Below are 19,669 nucleotides of genomic sequence, written 5' to 3'. Positions count from 1 at the left end.
CACCATGTATTACCATATGATACACATCAGCCACCACACACTGTCCTGTGATTCCATACACAACTCTGCAGTACATAGGAGTTCCAAAATGAACATTTTATAGCAGAATTTGTCTTTTTTTTTTATTATTATTTGAATGAAGCCCCTACATTACTCTACTTGTGCAATTTACCGGCATAACCATCTTTACCTTTAAAATGTTATTTGTCTACAGCTAACATTTCATGTTAAAATACATTGCAATGTTTTGTCTCCCGCTCAAGTATTTGCCTGTTGTAATGCCGTCGTGTCTGGTGTAAGAACATATAATAGACGCATGTATGTGTACTTTCTACTCAGCAATATGCCATTTATAGTCCATAGGGGATGTAGTTAATAAGCCGGCGGACGGGATCTTGGCCGCTGGAATCCCGATGCCGGAATCCCGACAGCTGACAAAAAGGCGCCACCGCCGTTGGCATCCGAAACGCTGGAGGCCCGAACGTCTGCATGCCATTAAGTGCACCCCCAGGGGGAGGTTATGGTTCGGCACCTCCCCTGTCGGGATCTGCAGTATTTGGGGTTCCGGCATCAGGATTTGAACCGGCAGATATTGAGGTGCCGGTATTTCATACCACTCCTGTCGATAGGGCTGAGATAATTACATCTACATATATACATACATAGCACATTATTTCCACTGATCACATTATTATCATGTCTGTTAATAGAGGCACAGCTACTGCCAATGCTCTGACCATTTACATGTGATTTCAGAGTACACACAGGCATATGTACAACTGTCACTATTCCTCCAGCATTACATGAGCATGTGGTCCTTCAGCTTTTGGACAAACTTCAGAGAAATGTGGAAATGTGCCGATCGCAGGATTCCTGATATGAGATACCCAGCCCGGCTTATTTGGCTCATAGTGGAAGAACGATACTGAGATAAACACAGAGAGGGCAACCTATTAGGGAACTTTAAGATATAAGTATTACCATAACCAATTTATTAATTGCATAGCCAATTTATTTATATATTAATATTATTGTCATAAAGTCCAGAATGAGATTAATAACGTGAATAATAGTTAAAGGCATTTACACTGATCAGACATAACATTGCAACCACTGATAGGTGAGGTGAATAACAATGTTTTTCTTATTACAATGTCACCTGTTTTGAGATATATTTACCAGCAAGTAAACACTCGGTTCTTTAAGTTGATGTGTTGTGTTGGAAGCAGAAAATTGGGCAAGCATAAGGATCTGAGCGGCTTTGACAAGGGCAAATTGTGATAGCAAGATGATTGGGCCAGAGGAGAGCATCTCCAAAACGCCAGGTCTTGTAGGGTGCTCACTGTATGCACTGGTTAACGGGTGCCCCAAGGCTTACTGATGTGTGTGGGGAGTGAAGGCTAAGGCCAGCCAGTCTGGTCCTATCCTACAGAGGAGCTACAGTACTGTAGCACAAATGGATGGAAAAGCTAATGCTGGCTATGATAGAAAGTGTCAGAACACACAGTAAGTATTTCACCAATTTCTTCATGCTTCCAGTATTTGTTATAAGAATTAAACAATCTACCCCCCCCCAAAAAAAAAAAAAAGATGCTGTCACTATCAGAAGGAAAAGGTGAGTACAGTGAGAAAAAAAGCGCTTGATGTACTTAAATGGCCACTACACAAAAAATATATATAAGGTACATTGTGACCCCCCTGTGTCACTGAGCAAGGCTTCACAGCTGACCATCTGTTCTTATTTACATTTTTTTTTTTGCTGTTCAGTCTGTTTAAGAAAATGAGTTATGGTGAGGGTAGAGTTTTACTAGGCATTACTAGGGGCATTGTGAACACTGAAATGTAACTTTTTGATTTGTGTTGTGCTAAGTAGCATGCATGGTCTGGATATCGGGTCTGATTCAGAGGGGGGCGCAATGTTGATGTCGGACACAGTGGAATGTTTCTTTTTCTCACTGTTCATGCGTCACAGCCGCACTGCACAAGCCTGGTGGTTGATTAGAGGCGCAGGACGCAGTGAGGATTTATTCGCAAAGAGTGACAGGTAGTGACTGTTTTGGGGAGGATTCGGGGGGTTAAAATACGCAAGCATGTCCCTACCATTTTCTGGGTGTGCCCTAGTCAGCCTCTGAGAATTTGTTCGCAGTTGGACTGGTCCTGGCGTCTGAGTTGAGACTGTCATTCTGAGACACCATAGTGTTGCCCAGAAGTTCGATGGTGCGACCGACGTTCTTAATGTTGTGTCTTTTGTATGTAAGTGGTGGATTTGAGACGTGGAGAGTGTGTGTGCGTCTCTGTACACAAGATGGTGGCTGAGTTATTAGCATATTTTCGCAAGTTCACTGCAGCTGCCTCCACCTCTGAATCCGGCCCATAGGCAGAGAGGCATGATGTGATGCATCATGAAATGGAGTAGACCACAGGGGCTGATGTTGAGTCTTTTTACGCCAAAACCGTAGGCATAAATTGTGTCCATTTCATATGAGTAGTCCTAGGCAGTGTTGGTTGCAAGATGGGGGTTGCAGCCCTTGCCAAAACTGCCAGGAGAGTTGCCATTTAAACAATTACATTAAGTCTGCTCCAAATGCTGTTGCCGGGGATCGATCATTAAATTTACTGGGGAATGATCAGCTGGGTCTCTATGTGATTGACAGTCGTGCCACATTAGCCCGCCTCCCAGTCTCCTGTGTCTGCTAACTCCCATTGGCTAGTTGAGGCACAGGAGTCTGGGGACGAGCTAATCCGTCAATGACAGAAACACAGCTGATACCCAATGAGTTTAACGATCCCCAGCAGCAGCATTTGGAGCAGAGTAGACTTTATTGTTTAAACGGCAGCATCCATGGCAGTTTTGGACTGTACTGCAGCCCCCACCCAGGGGTGTAACTCCCAGAGACAATGGAAGCTCCCAGAGACACTGGTGGTAATTCGACCCCGGCAGCCAAATTCCAACAGGCATTACGAGCAAACATAGGCACCATGGAGCATCATGCTACAGCCAATAGACAGCCCATCAACTGCAGCATTACTATAAATTCACAGTACTGCTACTGCATTGCACACACCTCTGAATCCCCCACTAAGTCACCTGTGCTTATGCATGGAGAGCCTTACAACCTGGACTGTTAGGGTGCCTTGAGGACTGAGGGCCTGATTCACTACAGATCGCTATTGTGATCGTAGCTGCGATAACGCACACAGAGCTGCTGCAAAAATATGCTAATGATTGCAATCGCAAAGCCAGCATAGAGATTCCCACTACCGCTATCTCACATCCATCACACCTCGCAGATCTGTGTATATATCTGTACCATCGGACCCTCATGCAGAATTACAGCAGGTCTGACCTTACTCAGAAATTGCAACTGTCATCGTACACAGTGGCTAATTTATGCACACCCAGGAAACAGCGTTCAGACGGACAGGCACACCTGCGTTTCTCCAACCACTCCCCCGTCACAACCCCCTAACGCTGACGTCCCGTCCCTCGATCTGCGATGGCTTTGTCTATGCATAAGTGATTGCACTGCGATCGCAATACTAACTCATACACGTGCACTACGGTGCATACGTATGCACCATCGGCCGATCTGCGTACGCTGTTGCAATTGTGATTCGTGACGAATCAGTCCCTGAGTTTAGCAAACTGTGTTAGGAGGAAGTATTCCTGCTGTAATGAGGGTCTTTCATTAACCATAGGATTGCCTACATGAACTGAAAAGGACCACTCCAGAGCCCAGGAATTAGGTGAGGTGTGTAAATAAAATTGTGTTTTTAAAAAAATATATATATTTATTTTTCAGTGTTACACTACAGCAGCATTTTTCAACCACTGTGCCATGGAACGGTTGTCAAGTGTGCCACAGCGGTCAGCTCAGCGCACTTGTACTGTGGGGGCCAATGTGTGTATTTTCATTGGTCGTGCACGCCGTATTGCCGGATAGTGTGCCTTGGCAATTTAAAAATCTTGTGTAGTGTGCCTCGAGTTGAAAATTATCAAGTTACAGTTGTGGATGGCAGCCATGGATATGCTGGCACTTGTAGTACTATAAGCGTCAGTATATGTAAACTTTTTATAGTGGCCAAGACATGCTAGGTTCTGTAGTGCAACATGGAAAAATGCTGTTACTTCAATTTTGTACATTAACCCATACTCTTTACATAAGGGCTGTGGGCATACTTACCTACTCTCCCGGAAGTTGTGGGGGGTAGCCCTCTGCACCCCCTTAAGAGGATCTGGATCTCCGTCATCCCGCCCACTGCCTAGTGAAGTGGGAAGGATGGGGAGATAATTGCCGGGAATCATGGCTCCATATGGAAATGCGTCATTTAGTCCCGCCCCCTCACTGTCCCGTGATTCACGGCCTGATGACATAGGAACACTGCCACGCCTCCCGAAGTGGCCGGCTGTGTCTCCTCTCCCGGAGAGGAGATAATAAAAGTCAGTAAGTATGGCTGTGGGAATAGCATGGTGCTGGTTTTTGATGTGGAGTGGGGTGGGTAATTTTTTTTTTTTGTGTCAACCCAATCTCACTATGGAATACAGGGCCTGATTCAGAGCCGCTCGTAAGTGGCCGCTCGTTCGCTCTGAGTGATGTTCACACAACTGCGCATGCGTATGGGTCGTAATGCGCAAACCAGTCATTGCGGTCGGAAATCAACCGCTCGCAAAACAGGGAGGGACTGCTAATTTGATTGACAGAATGTACCGTTTGTGGGTGGTAACAGGGGAAGGTGCTTGAAAACGGGGGAGTGGAGATCCGAACGCAGGCGTGCCAAACGGTAAAAAGGGCGTTCAGGGAAATGTCTCCTGAAAAGGGGCGGAGCGCAGATGTCGGGCGAATACACTGTGAGAAATCTCAGTGTATGCCGCGGACATCTGTGGCTGGCGGGCTGCCAGATAAAATGTCTGTTGGTCTGACAGGCATTTTATCTGGACGTGTATGCCCAGCTTTAGACATATGCACTTTTGGCAGCTCTACAACAGCCAGTGAATTAATCAAATGAATAGCCTGGATCACATAATAAGAAACCCAAGAATAGACCTCAATGGTTCCTAGAGAAGTAGATTATCTCCAAAGCTAATATTATCCTCAGAGCTGTTGGGGGAACTTTATTAACCATTATACGCTTAGAATTTAAACTAGATTAGTCACCATGATGTTCTTATTAGCAGATTGACCAATTAAATTCAAGATGTTCTTGCTGATGTGGATGGTCCTGCTTTCTGTGATGGCTGAAGGTAGCCTATATAATTTTTCTGATCTACATAAAAGTATAATGGTTCACAGTTGAATGAAAGATAGAAGAAGAATTGTAGCACATTTATACCAATAGGCTACATGGCGTATAAGCAGTACCAAGAAATAATCGCAACATTTTTATTACAGTTGCCAAATTCCCTATGTACTGAACTGAAGTATTAAGGTAGATGCTGTCAATAGCCCAGGAATCAATAGAATTGCTAATGAACTGACATACTCCATGGGCTATCTTGGTCTTCTTTCATGCATTATATTTTCTTCCTTAAGGTCTACTTTATCTTAAATTAACATCTAGGAGTATATTTACTAAACGTCAGGTTTCCAAAGTCGGCAGTTGTTTTTTTGCAGGATTTAAAATGGCTAAGCATGTTTTTTTTTTGCATTTAATGTTATTACAATTTTAAATACTGCTAACTTTGGAAACCTGATCCTTAATAAGTGTACACTCCGGTAATATCTATAATGGGTGCAGGATATGTACATGTGAACACTGGCCCCTAGGTCAAGGGAGGTCCACTCTGCAACCCAGAAGAAAGTTTGATTGGACTGTGGTCGGTGCCATTTTTACAGGTGATTTCTTTAAAAATATGGCCCCAGTGCCATGTCTCTCAAGAAATTGCAAGAAATATGGAGCATGTGTAGAAGACCGCTATCTAGAGCCATTTTATGGGAGTAGAGTTCCTCACACTAAACTTGCACAAGGGCCCCCTCATTAGTTAAACAACAATTCTTGATTACAGTTAATAAAGCCAATTCTACTACTAATCGCACAATTAGTATCTACATATACTCTACTTTTGAAATGTTACAAGTCTAACCTTAGAGAACTGCTGAGACTGTTTTACATCTGTTGTTATTTTATAAAACAATATAACATACTTTAATTTACAGGATATTCTAGGTGGACTTTGGAGCCTCTATACCACCAAAGGGGCTCATTCTGAGTCTATTGGCGGTTGCTGACTGCGACTTAATGTAAATGCCGCTACAAAGCCTTCCCTGGTGTGCATCTGAATGTGCAAGGCCCACTGTCATCGTCCGCAGACGCTAAAACACCAATTGGAGCACCTTTAGACTGATGGAGAGACTGATGGTGCATCAGTCTCCCCATCAAAACTTGTACCTGTTCTATGGCAGGCGCAGTTTCTCCGTATGAGTATGGCCTCCTATGTGAGCTGTTGAGAGTCTGTGTGCACAGCCACTATCACCGTCATGTCTTTGACACTCCCATTACCCACCCATAAGACGGACCATCTCCGTACACTTCCTAAGCCAGATCCTTGTCACCGCCGCCGAATACACGAAACACATTTCTGAGACCGCGCGTCTTCCGTGCGCTATCTGGATGCATGCGAAGCGCAATAAAGACGCATGCGCGGCAGAAAAAAAAACGCTCCACTGCACCTGACAGCAGCAGAAGCCTGTAGTGCTTGGCAGAGGCAGCAGACTCAGCAGTTACGTCTGTTATCATAATGTGGTGATACAAATATTTGGTAATTGTTAATTACGAGTTCAAGCATCTATTATACTATATACAGTATAGAGAAGAAGCATTAACTCTTCCAGCCATGTTGGTGCACTATCTCTTCTGGCGGCATTCATGGGACACTAATACTTATTGTCAGGGTCTCATAGCCGAGTGCTCTCACACTTCCACAGGGCGGAGTCACGTATCACCTGCAATTATAGAGAAAGACATAATATTGTTTTCTACTTGTACTGACCTACACACGCAGTATTGAGAGAATATTATACATTGTGTGTGCTTTACAAACTGGTAAAATCACAATCTCTTCATCACATCACAGAATTCTGAACATCGAGCTGGCTACAAAGTGACTTTTGCCTGACTACTTTTCGAAGATCTGAGGGATATCTATTAAAGTAATTCTGAGCCTGAATAAGAGATGCACGGAGTTCATGCGCGGATGCGATTTCTCACCGATTCGCAAGTGCGTAAATTAGCAAATTCCAGTTTAAGCATTCCTCTTGTGTGTGTTTCCATGCAATGGACTGAGCAAATCCTGCAACTCCCACTTTACCTATCTGAGCGATGCTCAACTGCGCTGGTCTGATTTTTTTCCACCATCGACACACGATCGGTGCCTGGTGCAGAGTCTCCCTTGCAAATTTCTCAAAACACGGCCACTTTAGCTGCGGTGCTTGTAAAAGAGAACGTAGACGTTTGCCGAAACACACACATGGCACTCCCATAACACCTCCTCTTTTTGCGACTATTTTAGGTCACCTCTTAATCGCCATTCTGAATCGCAGAGTGTGTCTCATGTAATAGCGATAGCGTACACAAATGCGTACGCCATCACACACCTTGGTTCCCAGTTAGGGTCTTCTAGACTTTTTGCACATGAGCAATAGCAAATTGCTCAATTGCGCAGACATCGTTACTGCGAGTACCTGTGAATCAGGCCCTCTGTCTCTGGATCCATCTCTCGTACACATGACCAGAAGGTAAAACACAGGTCTAATGATTGTGGCCTCATCCTGACCCCTTGTGGTGGTGCTAGAAAATGCAGCACCACAAGATCTCAGGTGACATGTTCTGTTATTTTATGGAGTAAATAACTAAAGTTAACATAAAACCATTAAAATAATCTTTTAAGATGCACAAGTACAATATAGCATAATATAAATGCATCAAAAAATAGCAAATAGGAGTAATAATGCACATTGCAAACCCACATTTTTCCAAATATAACGAAAACCAAGGGTAGATAAACATAAACATTAAATGACTTATACTGTATGATGCAAGCAACAGTGCTGCTCTATCTATGGGGCCTATTCATCAAACGATAAATGGCCCGGTAACCATGCGGAAACATTAGTTTCCATATATTTAAGTTACCGGGCCATTCATCATGAGAGGTCCGATAGGTATTCAGCAAACTCCGAAAACTGAAAGTTTTCGGAGTTTGCTGCCGAGAACAAGCGCCATCTTCAGACGGCGGTTGTTCTCGGATCCCCGCTCCTTCCTATGGGAAGGAGTGTCGGGGATGCGAAGAGGTACCTAAGTGAATCCCTCCGCCGCCTCCTCACCAGCTCCCCGGCGGCGGAAGGATCACGCATGAGTATCCGGGACGACAGGGAGCAGGTAAGCTGCGAAACTAATCATGGGGACTGCTTTTCGTAGCAGTTGTCCCCTCACCGGAATTGCTACGGTGTCACTTTTCCCCCGCTGCGAGTCGGATACTTAAGTATCCCTCGCAGCGAGTTCAAAATTTCATCATCGGAGACCATACGGCCTTCGATGATGAATAGGCCCCTATGTGACTTACTGGCCCTGATTTAATAATACCTTATTTTGCAAGCTCTAGCTTGTTTTTGCACTCTAGCAATAAAGTCATTTTAGTTGTCCGATTCATATCATTATTTAAATAGCATTCTGTTTATTTGATTTAATATACCAATTTTTTTATTTTTTTTTCAACTTTGCAAGACCTTTGTTTCTCCTGTGAATAGGATGAGCAGATTGCCTTTGTCGTCAATGGGCCTGATTCGGATCTGGAAGCAATGGCGATTATGGATGCAGATCGAGCAATTGTTTGCCATCGCTCATGCATATAAGCCACACTGCACATGCGCAGCAATTGCATTGCGACTACGGGTGCACAGAGGAATCCATGGCAATGTGAGTGACAGGCAGGGGCATATCTACACATTGGCCAGGATGGCAGTCGCCAGGGGTGCCGGCCGAGGGGGGGCGCCACCCAGTGGTGCCATCCATGGCCAGGTGGTAGATACACACTTGCCGGCAGTGGCGGATTAAGCATGGGGGGGCACGCATTTTTCTTTTTGACACGCGCCGGGTCTTCTCCATAATAAAAATAAAAACTTTATCTGACGGCGCAGGCAGGCGCGCACTTCAGGAAGCTGCACGGGCCCTGGGGGAGGAGGGGCTGGCAGCAGCAGCCTCATCCTCGTTGCGACTGTGCAGCCGGGCCATGCAGCTTCCCGAAGTGCGCACCTGCCGACGCCGTCAGATGAAGGTTTTTTTTTGTACAGAGAAGAGAAGAGTCGACCCGGCGCACGTGACATAATGCCGCACTGATGAAGAGAGGACAGAGGAGCCGTGGCCCGTGAGAGCACTGCAGCAACAAGGTAAGAAGTGGGGATTGGGGGCACAGAAGGGGACCCGTCGGGACTGGCTTGGGAGTGGGGAACATAACAGGCTGGGGATGGCTGTTGAGTGGGGGCACAGAAGGGGGTTGGCTGGGGAGTGCGGACTTAGAAGGGGGGCTGCTGGGGAGTGGGGGACATAAAAGGCTGGGGAGTGGGGACACAGAAGGGGACCTGCTAGGGCTAGCTCTTAGAATGGGGACTGGATGTTTTTTTTTCCTGTGGAAGCCAATGTGTGTTCTTTTAATATTAAAAATAGTAAAAGCTGTCAGAGGCGACAGGGCTGTGAGGGGGGAGAGCTGTGGGGGAAGGGGGGGCGCCAGTCCCTTATTTTGCCAGGGGCGCTCTGACGCTTAGATACACCCCAGGTGACAGGCTGTCAGGGTTTGGGTATGGTGACTGGAAGTGGTCTGAAAAACGTAGGCATGTCTGTCCATTTGAACCCCGTTTCATGGCGTGCATAAATGAGCCCATGTGATCTTCTATGCATCTCCGTGTGTCAGGAGAGCACCCAAGGCTGCGGAAGGTCAGACCTGCTGCAAAGGCAAGATAGCTGCTCGATGTGCATTGATATTAGCGATATTTATGCACGTAAGCGACGTTGTACGCATACCAGAAGGCAGCAGTGGGCGTCTTCATGCCCAGAAAAGCTTTGCAACTATTGCCATATTTTTGCAGCTGCAATGCATACAAAATCGAAGCTGCGATCGCATTCGCGTCTGTCTCTGAATCAGGCCCAATGTCTGGGAGTTTTCCTGGTGCTGACACTCCCTCACCTCCTTTGTGCAGTGAAATGTAGACAGGTCTGGTGGACAGTCACAGTCTGCGGATATGGTGAAGTCTGATTCAATAGAGTGGGAAGAAGACGATTCGCCGAAATCTGGCATCAGGCTGGAAATCCACAGTCTGTTGGAAAGTGGAACACTCTTATACGAAGCATTTATTATCAAATGATACATGAACATAATATTTTGTTATAAATAGAAAATACACTTCCACAGCTCATTAGTGCGGTCAATGGCTATCGGCAAAAGAAAAACGGATACTCAATGTGTTGACTATTATTATTATTACTATTTGAAACTCCCCCTTAATAATTTTGCTTGTTTTATCCCCAGTTATGTTGTAGTTGGTTCATATTAGTCTGGACATTAGAGCTGCCCTTATTTTCAAATTATTATTTTATCAGTTTTTTTATTTACGTTCATATACATGGGCCTAAGAATGGTTTTCCCATGCAAATTATGCTTGGGTGAAAATTACGCGCAACCAATTTTGGCCCAGAGCTTTTAGTGTACTGAGCCCCAAGATATCTGTTTCCAGGCCTGGGAGCGGATGCAGGGTTAGCGGCAGTAGTGTAGTGTAGTGTGTGCGGAGAGCTGGTGTAGTAATGTTAGTGGTAGTACTGTAGTGTATGCGGGGAGTGGGTTCAGGGTTAGAGGTAGTGAAGTGTGTGCGGGAAGCAGGGACAGAGCTAGCGGTGGTAGTGTAGGTAGCATGAGCGGGTGCAGTGTTAGTGTGGGAGCGGGTGCCGGGTTAGGTGTAATGTACAGTAGGTAGTGTATGCAAAGAGCAGGTACAGGGTTAGTGTAGTATAGGTAGTGTATGCGGGAAGCAGGGGCAGGGCTAGCGGTGGTAGTGTAGGTAGTGTGTGAGGGGAGGGGGTGCAGGGTTATTGTAGTGTGTGTGCGGGGAGCAGGTGCCGGGTTAGGTGTAATGTACAGTAGTGCAAAAGCAGCCAGTATTTACCCTGCATGTGATAAAAATATGTATTTGCACCCCTTGCATTGCAACATGGTTTGTACAGGTAAACTGTTACTTGCTCTATCTTAAGCTAGGTAAACACTAAAGTTGTTGGACCCAGCGGTGGTGCTGTCATCGGTAAGCGCATACACACTTGCCCATGCCGGCAACGACGAACGACGGCTGGGGGAGGGGATAGGGGCCATGCTGCATTCGGAAGCATGGCATCGTTAACGACATCCCCAGATTGGGCTGCAACTAAACACACTACTGGGGATGTCGTTAGCGACCCGTTGAAGCACGCATCGCAGACGATATAGTGCGTACACACTGGACAATAAAACGATTTTGTCTTAACGAGGAGTTGTTATCGGCAAAATCATTTAAAATACCGTCTAGTGTGTAACCAGCATTATTCTATTCCAAAATCAGGCCCATAGATTCACAAAACAGGGTTTCGTCTTTAAAACAATTACCAATTTAAATCCCGCCGCCAAAGTTGCCACTGTACCCATGGACATAGGCTTTCAATTCCACTTACTGGGGAAAAATAAAATCAGTTTATAAATAGATTTATTTTACTGACCCAATCGGGACAAATCTTTCCGGTAGGGTCAAAGGGAAAGGGCAAAGCCCCCAAATCGAGACTGCCACAAGTAAATCAGGACAGCTGGGAGTTATGGATGGGGACGTTCATAGAATCTTATTTCAAGTTTCAGATTTGCTGGATTCATCATAGTACACAACAGAACAAATAATCAGCTCTAATATCTATACACATTGCAAGTCAGATAGCAATTAGGTAATTAAAATTTAGACTTATTCAAACGATTCAGTATGTATGGGCCCAAAATATCTGCCAAAAATATGGAATGTCAATAAACCATTTTGCCCTAGCACATATTTATGTGGGTAACTGCCTACTTGATGTTCAAGTTGAGTGGCTAGATATGGCCATGTATGGAAAGCTTGCCACAGTGCAGCTAAACTGACCTGGTTCTCACAGATTTTGAAACTGCCTTAACATCCATTCTCCGGATCAAGGCAGGTAGACATCCCAGGAACACGGACAGAAGAATACAGCAACTACCAATGATACATGTCAGCTGGATCAGTGTGAGGGATGTACGGCAGCACTCACCACTGTAACATAAATAATTTGTCTGCTGACACCTATTAGGGAACAAAACAATGTAACATCAGTGGAAACATACAGTATATTTGTATGAAACACAGTGTTGCAGGATAAGTGCTATATTTAGCACTTATCCTGCGGGTTTGAAGGAGTTTAGAAACTGAATGGTAAAGCTGCGGATAGATGGCAGAACACAGTGTTTACTAAAGTTGTTTTGAACTTCTAAAGAGAACCCACCATTGGATTCTAAACCCTGATCCCTCCACAGTTATGGATCCCTGCAGATTTCTATATAAGAATATATTAATAATAGAAAAATAAATAATAAAAAAAAAAAGGATGGGGTCCCTCCCAAATTCTTAACCAGCACTAGGTCTTTAATACTAGGCTCATAGTGGAAAAAATGAGGGGATGAGTATGGGGCCCCCCGATTTTCTACTAACCAGTACTAGGCTGTACCAGCCAGGTGCTGGTGGCACTATAGCAATGGGGATACACGACAGACCGGTAAGCATAGGGCAGGAATCCCTAGGAAAATGAAGTCCACAAAAAAATTGCAGGACCCCTTTCCTTCTAAGAACCACTAGCCTTATGTTAATAGCCCTGTGTGGTGTTAATAAGTGTTTTCATAACAATTATTGTGACGAAGGGGCTGCGTACCCCGAAACGTTGATCCATTAAATATCACTATTTATTTCACGAAGTTGACAGCCTCTGAGTACCGCTCTGTTCCCAGCGCTGTACATGGAAGTTTCTTCTTTCTAGAGAAGGCACTGGAGCAAATACACCCTAAGGGCTCCGGATATTGCAGATATATATATATATATATATATATTGTAATTTACTGGCGTACTGCAGGTCCCAGCTAGCATGTTCTGGAATAACTTAAGTGGCTGCTAAGATATGTTGGCACTCGGCCAGATAGGACCTGCCTAGCTGACTTGCCAGGCTGAGTTCAGCTGTCAGCAGACCAGCTCCGCCCCTGGCTCATACAGTGTGCAGGAATTGATGCAAGTTAAAACCATCATTGATACGACATTGCATAGTTTACTACCATCTATGGCTCATGGTGTTGTAGCCATCAATGGCAACCATCAATGGAGAGTGCACCGATGGCTATCCCTACTAGGAAATAGAGGATGACCTGTAATACTGAGGAGTGCCCTGATCAGTCAGGAACTCAGCAGTCTTTGCTGTGCTCTCATTGGTTGAGTGGCTGAGTCACACGGTCACATCAGAGCAAAGACCTGCCCCCTACCTACACTGCAAACCCACTCAGGAAGCTGATGGACTCTGGAGGAAGCTGCAGCAAAATAAAGAGATAAGAGCATACCTCCCAACATGACCTCTCCAGTAGGGACACAATGCTCTGGTCCTGGACTTACCTGGTAAGAGGTGGGGCTGCAGCGCAGTTTAAAATTCAAATAGGGGAGCCACACCAACTGTCATCTCACACGCTGCCCAACATGACTGGCTGGTACTCACTGACAGTTGGTGTGACTCCCCTATTTGAATTTTGGACTGTACTGCAGCCCCACCCCTGGAGCCTCCACCAATCATAAACTACCAGGGAAGTCCAGGACCAGAGCATTGTGTCCCTCATGGAGAGGGTCATGTTGGGAGCTATGTTAGTGTAGGTGTGTATCAGTGTGTAGGTGTTTGTGTCCGTCTGTATAAGAGAGGGAGAGTGTTTGTCAGTGTGTATTTGAACAGTATGAGAGAGGGAGTGTGTATCAGTGTGAGTGTATAAGAGAGGCAATTGTGTGTGTATGTGTATAACACTGCATTTTTTTTTTTCATCTAATTTTGTGTCTACTGTACAAGTTATTTGGGATTAGTCTGCACATGCTGGCCCACTTCAGTACTGGGTAGCGCCATAGCATGTAAGTGCTCCGGGATCCATGGCTCCAAGCTACGCTTTTGGTTATGTGTCATACATATGTTATTTTGTTTTGCCAAGTACCAGAATGCAAACATAGACTGAAGCGGACCCTTTCCAAAAAGATCTGAGTGAGTACTGAAGATGGGAACGAGGGATGTGTGGAGGAGTGATTATTTAATAATAGAAAAAAATTCTATGGTGTGTATCCTGTAATTATTGTAATATATAATAGGTGCCCAAGTGCCAACATATTCTGGCAGCCACTTAAGTTGTACCTGACCGTGCTAGCTTGTGGTTCTCCAAGTGGCACCATGCCCTTCCATGGATTTATACTGGGCATGACAGGGACAACTGCAGTGCAACAGTGAAAAACAATATTATTTATTTACAAAGCCACCGCTGTAAAGGTGTCTGGTTGTTCCTGGGTGGAGGTGGGTGATTTCCCTAACGATATTGACACTAAGTGTCGCCCGCTATAGTGTCTCCTGCCATGGCTGGTAAAGCCTAATGTTGGTCACTGGATAATTTGCAGCAGGAACCCACAGTCTACACTCAAAATTTAAAAAAGTGGGACCTTTTTTGCACAAATAAGAATATAGTAATAGTAATTGTGATAAGATGTATAATTATATGGGTTATGAATACATTTCTATTATGATGTGGACTCCATCTTTTTTTAGGGAGTTGGTCTACCAATACTCAACATGTGATTCTCTGCTTACATGGATTCATTTGATATTTAATTTTTTTGCCTATGTGCAACAACATATTCCTCAGATGGGGTTAACTCGTTTGCTTAGAAACCATACACTTATATGGATTTTGCTCTTACGTTTACCATTTGTAATGAGGTGTGTTTAATACTAGATGCTATTATCCTTTTGAGGTACTGTGGCATTGCTATATATACTTCCTTGTTTTATTTTTTTGTTTATTGCTTTGATTTTTTTTTTTTTTAATGTGTATTTGTTTACATGGTGTGTGTCCCCCGATGTCACTTCAGGGAAGGTGGAACCTTATCTTCTTCACTCATTGCTTGGTGGGGAACTTTGGTATTGACTGCCAGAGGTGATTGAACTGTGAACAGGTGGTGGTGGGCACTGGAGACGGGTCCAGGTGAGTTTTGGCGCCTATGTATTTCCTTTTTGAGGCATGTATTGTGTGGGTTAGTTTAGCATGCCCTTTAGAAAGGTGAGGAGCACACATTGAAATGGCCATTGGGTTAGGACATGTAAATGTGTCACTTTGATCACAGCAATAGAGGCTTTATGTGATAGGTATGCTGCTTATTTTTTGTCTGACAATATGGCTTTACTCTGCTAAATAAAGTATTATTATGATCCTTTATTGATATTGCACTACAAAGGTTCTGCAGCACCTTACAAAGTACATAACATAAACAATGCTTTTCTGGGAATTCAGGAGCTCATTCAGACCCGTTCGCTAGGCTGCATTCGTTCGCTGTCTTAAGGAAACAAAATATGCAAATGATGCGATCGCACACTAAGGTATGAGGATGCCTCCTATGTCTGAACGTGCGATTGGCGGGTGAAGTTAGACACCCAGCAGCCTGGAGTAAAGACGCCCACTTTCAGACGTCATCTCCAGGAAGTGTATGAAAACACTGGTACCATCGGGCGACATCGACCCACCACGCAGTGCTTAAGGTAGACTCTAGGCTACTGCAAGCACTGCGATCACAGTTGCCTTTATTTCTCTCGTATGACGCATATGCTAACGCTGTGTAGTAAAACCTACATATACTAATATACAAATTGGCATTTATCATTAGTCTTTAGCGCACTTATGTTTGTTCTGTACACTTCGCTAAGTATTTGCAGAACCTTTTTTGATTGTTGCTATTTCTGGACTATTGCATAAAATATGCATATAATTATAGATTGATGCAGGAGCGCCAACATACTTTTATCAGAACTAAAAAAGGTGCCTATGGACACAGGCCTATGAAATAAAATAAAAAATATATGTATATTGTAATCTCACCTGCACATTGCCCCCATGTTTTCCACAATCACACACTGTCCTCCATTTTCACAGTAGATGCCACCAATGTCACACAGACTCCTGCATATACCACTATATTCCTTGTACCCAGGTTTGCATTTAGCTGAATCATTCATTGTAGCTTCTTGGGGTCTAGAAAGACTATTATGTAACACTTCACTGAGAGCAGAAGCTGAGGCTCTTGAGTTTTCGGTGTCCATTTTCCTGGTGGGAGAAGGCTGAGCATTATCTGAGGACAGCTTTGGAGTTGATAGGGGCAACTGCAGATTGGAAGTATGTTTTGTTTGTCTTGAAATGTATTGAGAGCTGGCAGTATTTGGGGCCAAATTTATTTTGTTCTCATGAGCCCACTTTTGACTTTGTTCATAACTCCCACTTCCTTCTGCTTGTAAAAAATTGTCACTGGGATTCCATAAATGTGTTTGATCACCTCTGTGGCTATTGGTGCCATCTATCTCCGGTTGTGATTCTAATTGTATTTTAGTGTTTGAGAAGGTATCTTTGGTTGTCTGTGAGGCCTCTGTGGGCACTTCCACCCGTTCTCTGCAACTCAGTGCCAGCGGCCTTTTTGTAGTAGTGTCCAAAGACAGTTCATCTTTTCTGGATCCACTCTTTGCAGTTATGACTTCCATGGATGTATCCGCTTCACTACATTTTATCTGTATATTTGTGTTAGTCACTAAAGAGAATCCAGTTTCTTTTGATCCTTTCTTTGTTCGGTTGAGCTCCTTGGACATCACATCTTCTATGCTCTGAAAAAATGTCAGTCCTCTGTTTGTATTGGGATCAAGGGGTATATCTGTTCTTGCTTCATCAGTTGTAGGTGTGACCTGTTTGGTAATGTCCTTTTTATCTCCCTTGTATTGGGACTTCAAATTTCTGGTTGTAATGTAAAAGGCAGCTTTTGTAAATCTATTATTTGTTGATGTGACATCTTGGTTCATTGCCTTTCCATCAATCTTTGGAGTCTGTTCCAGATATTTTCTATTTTTCCAAGATCCAGACAATATACCAATTATTTTTTTTCTTCCATTGACTTTACGAGGCTCTGCCTTTCTTTCACCTTTGGGTTGTCTATTTCTCCTATAGCCTGTTAATAGTTCAGTACTTCTTAACCTAGGAATCTTCCGTTTAACTTCCTCGTAGCCCTCATTTTCTTCTCTATCCATCATTAGCTCTGGCTCTCCAAGCTTTAGAGTGACAAGTTTCTGATGTTTTTTGGACCCACCATTAATTTTGAAATGTGTTTCATCTGATCTATTATGTTGTAACTCTATTTGTCTTTTTGTTTGAGATTCATTATAAATAGTCTTTAAGGCATCATTGTTTAGCTTTGCTTGTTTTGCTACTATAGGATTGGTCCTCCTACCTAGCTGCTTGTGTTGCCCACTGTGAAGAGATTGTCTTGTAGACTTCTTTATTTTACTGGCTGGTCTTACTTGAAGCCACAACACTTGCCAGTCAATATTTTTCTTAAGGTTGTTTTGTTGGTATTTCATAATCTCCCTAAAATTGTCTCTCTCCTCCAGTATTTCTATGTGGCCCCATAATGGTAAAAGTAAACGGGAAAACTTCACTCCTTTGGGAATATCCATCTGAATGTCTAGTATTGGTGCAGATTTTTGTTGACTTTGCTGCATTTTCATACCTGGAATTGTAAACCACTATTGTTAGAATACAATTAAATGATTTTTTCCCCTACATTAAATGATTATAACAGTGTTGATCACTGGTGATGAAACATTCTATTATTGGTTCCATGCTGGGAGGGACTACCATCTGGCACTGATGGGCTGGTCCAGCTGCCTTAGGGATTGGCTAAGCAGCTGTGCTGGCATGCTGATATATGGGAGTGCCATAATGCCATGCCCCTGTGACTCATGGTATTAAGGATTATTGTAAAGTGAGTGTAGGATTTAAATTTCTCATTCATCTTGTGGTGAACACTTGGGGTTCCCTAAAGCACATTCAAATCTTAAGGAAATATTAGTGGGATGCATGGAGGTTATACATTGATCTATCACTCCTTGCACTTACAGAGACGACTTCATGGCTGGTGGCTTACCATATATTTAGAAATGTATGTAACTGGGGGCCTGATTCAGCATGGAACACAGTTGCTAATACGCACGCAATCGGGCGATTGTTGCATACAGCGTATGCATCGCAGTGCGCAAACTGGGCCACTGCGATCGGGACTGAGATTGCAGTGACTACGCAGACCCATCACGGAGTGATTGACAGGGAGTGTCGTTTATGGGTGGTGATGGGGGGGTGGTCAGGCGAATGTAGGCATGCCAGTGAGTTTCAACGCTGTTGCTTGGGTGTGCATAAATTATCCACTGCAATACCATACGCAGCCTGTGGCCTCATAGCGTGCGCTGAAGTTACAAATTCCTGAGTGAGGTCTGACCTGCCTTAACTGTGCGTATGGGTTTGATGGTACTCGATTGTACTGATGTTTTCGCAGTCTTGCTAACCATTACGGATGTGCGTGTAGGTGAAGTGGGTGTCTTTATGTAGTGCTGAGTTTGCATTGCGATCGCTATGGATTAGCATACTATCACAATTGAACTGCGTGCATACACTATATTGCGATCTGTATTGAGTCAGGCCCTGGGTCCTTTGTATTTTATTATTATGTAGGATGCTTGTCTCTCTTGCTGGCCCATTGCAGTGTGCTGGAGGAATTTTTTTTTTTTTCTTGTACGCACCTGTGTTGGGCCAATAAATCGAGCAATTTCTATTCTGTGTATCCCTGACGTGGCTAGTGGCTTACCATATGTTTGCAGATGTATGTAATTGAGTCTTCTGCATTTTATCATTATGTAAGTCTCTTTTGCTGGCCCATTGCAGTGTCCTGGGGAAATTTATTTTGTATTTTTTCTTGTCTAGATTAACCCGTCCCTTGCACACACCTGTGATGGGCAAATAAATTGATTGAGCAACTTCTATTCTGTGTCTCACACTAATTGTACCAGTTTTCATTGACAGAAAACTGTGGGATGAAACCTGAACCAAAAGGGTGCTAAGTCTCAAACCAGAACCTCCTACACAGCATAGCAGAATATGGGCCAACTGGAAGATGTAGTAAACTCCTTTTTTACACCATAAGATGTAGGGTTTTCACACCCTGTAATAATTGTTTGCCAAAACTGGATCAAGGACACCCTTAACTGTAAGAATCAGTGGTGGAACTAGCGGCGGTACTGCCGGTGCCTTACACCAGGGCCCCCAAGTGCAGAGCAGACCAGGAGGAGCGGACAGTGGCGGTCGTGGCAGGAGCGAGGATTCAGGTAAGTTGTGGGGTTTTTTTGTGTGTAAGGGGCACTGACACTGGCACTGCATGGGGGGGTGCTACTTGGGGCACTGTATAGGGTGGTGGCTGCTACTAGGGGCACTGTATGGGGCGGGTGCTATTGGGGGCACTGCATAGGGGGGACTACTACTGAGGGCACTGCATAAGGGGGGACTACTACTGGC

General features: G+C 44.2%; 1 protein-coding gene across 1 annotated transcript; it reads right to left on the bottom strand.

Moving 5' to 3' along the window:
• Nucleotides 1-6,893: 6,893 nt before the first annotated feature.
• LOC148540611 (uncharacterized) lies at nt 6,894-17,832 on the bottom strand. The gene is made up of 5 exons (XM_088482513.1): nt 17,199-17,832; nt 16,166-17,120; nt 12,138-12,317; nt 10,178-10,325; nt 6,894-6,941 (listed from the first exon to the last, which is right to left on the bottom strand). The coding sequence occupies exons 1-5, from the start codon at nt 17,830-17,832 to the stop codon at nt 6,894-6,896; spliced, it is 1,965 nt and encodes a 654-aa protein (XP_088338639.1).
• Nucleotides 17,833-19,669: the final 1,837 nt, after the last annotated feature.

The sequence above is a fragment of the Taudactylus pleione genome, unplaced genomic scaffold (assembly GCF_031769625.1).
Source record: "Taudactylus pleione unplaced genomic scaffold, aTauple2 ptg000018l, whole genome shotgun sequence".
Taxonomy (NCBI): Eukaryota; Metazoa; Chordata; class Amphibia; order Anura; family Myobatrachidae; genus Taudactylus; species Taudactylus pleione.
The sequence above is the reverse complement of the archived record's forward strand: the minus strand, read 5'-3'. Positions and strand labels throughout refer to the sequence as shown.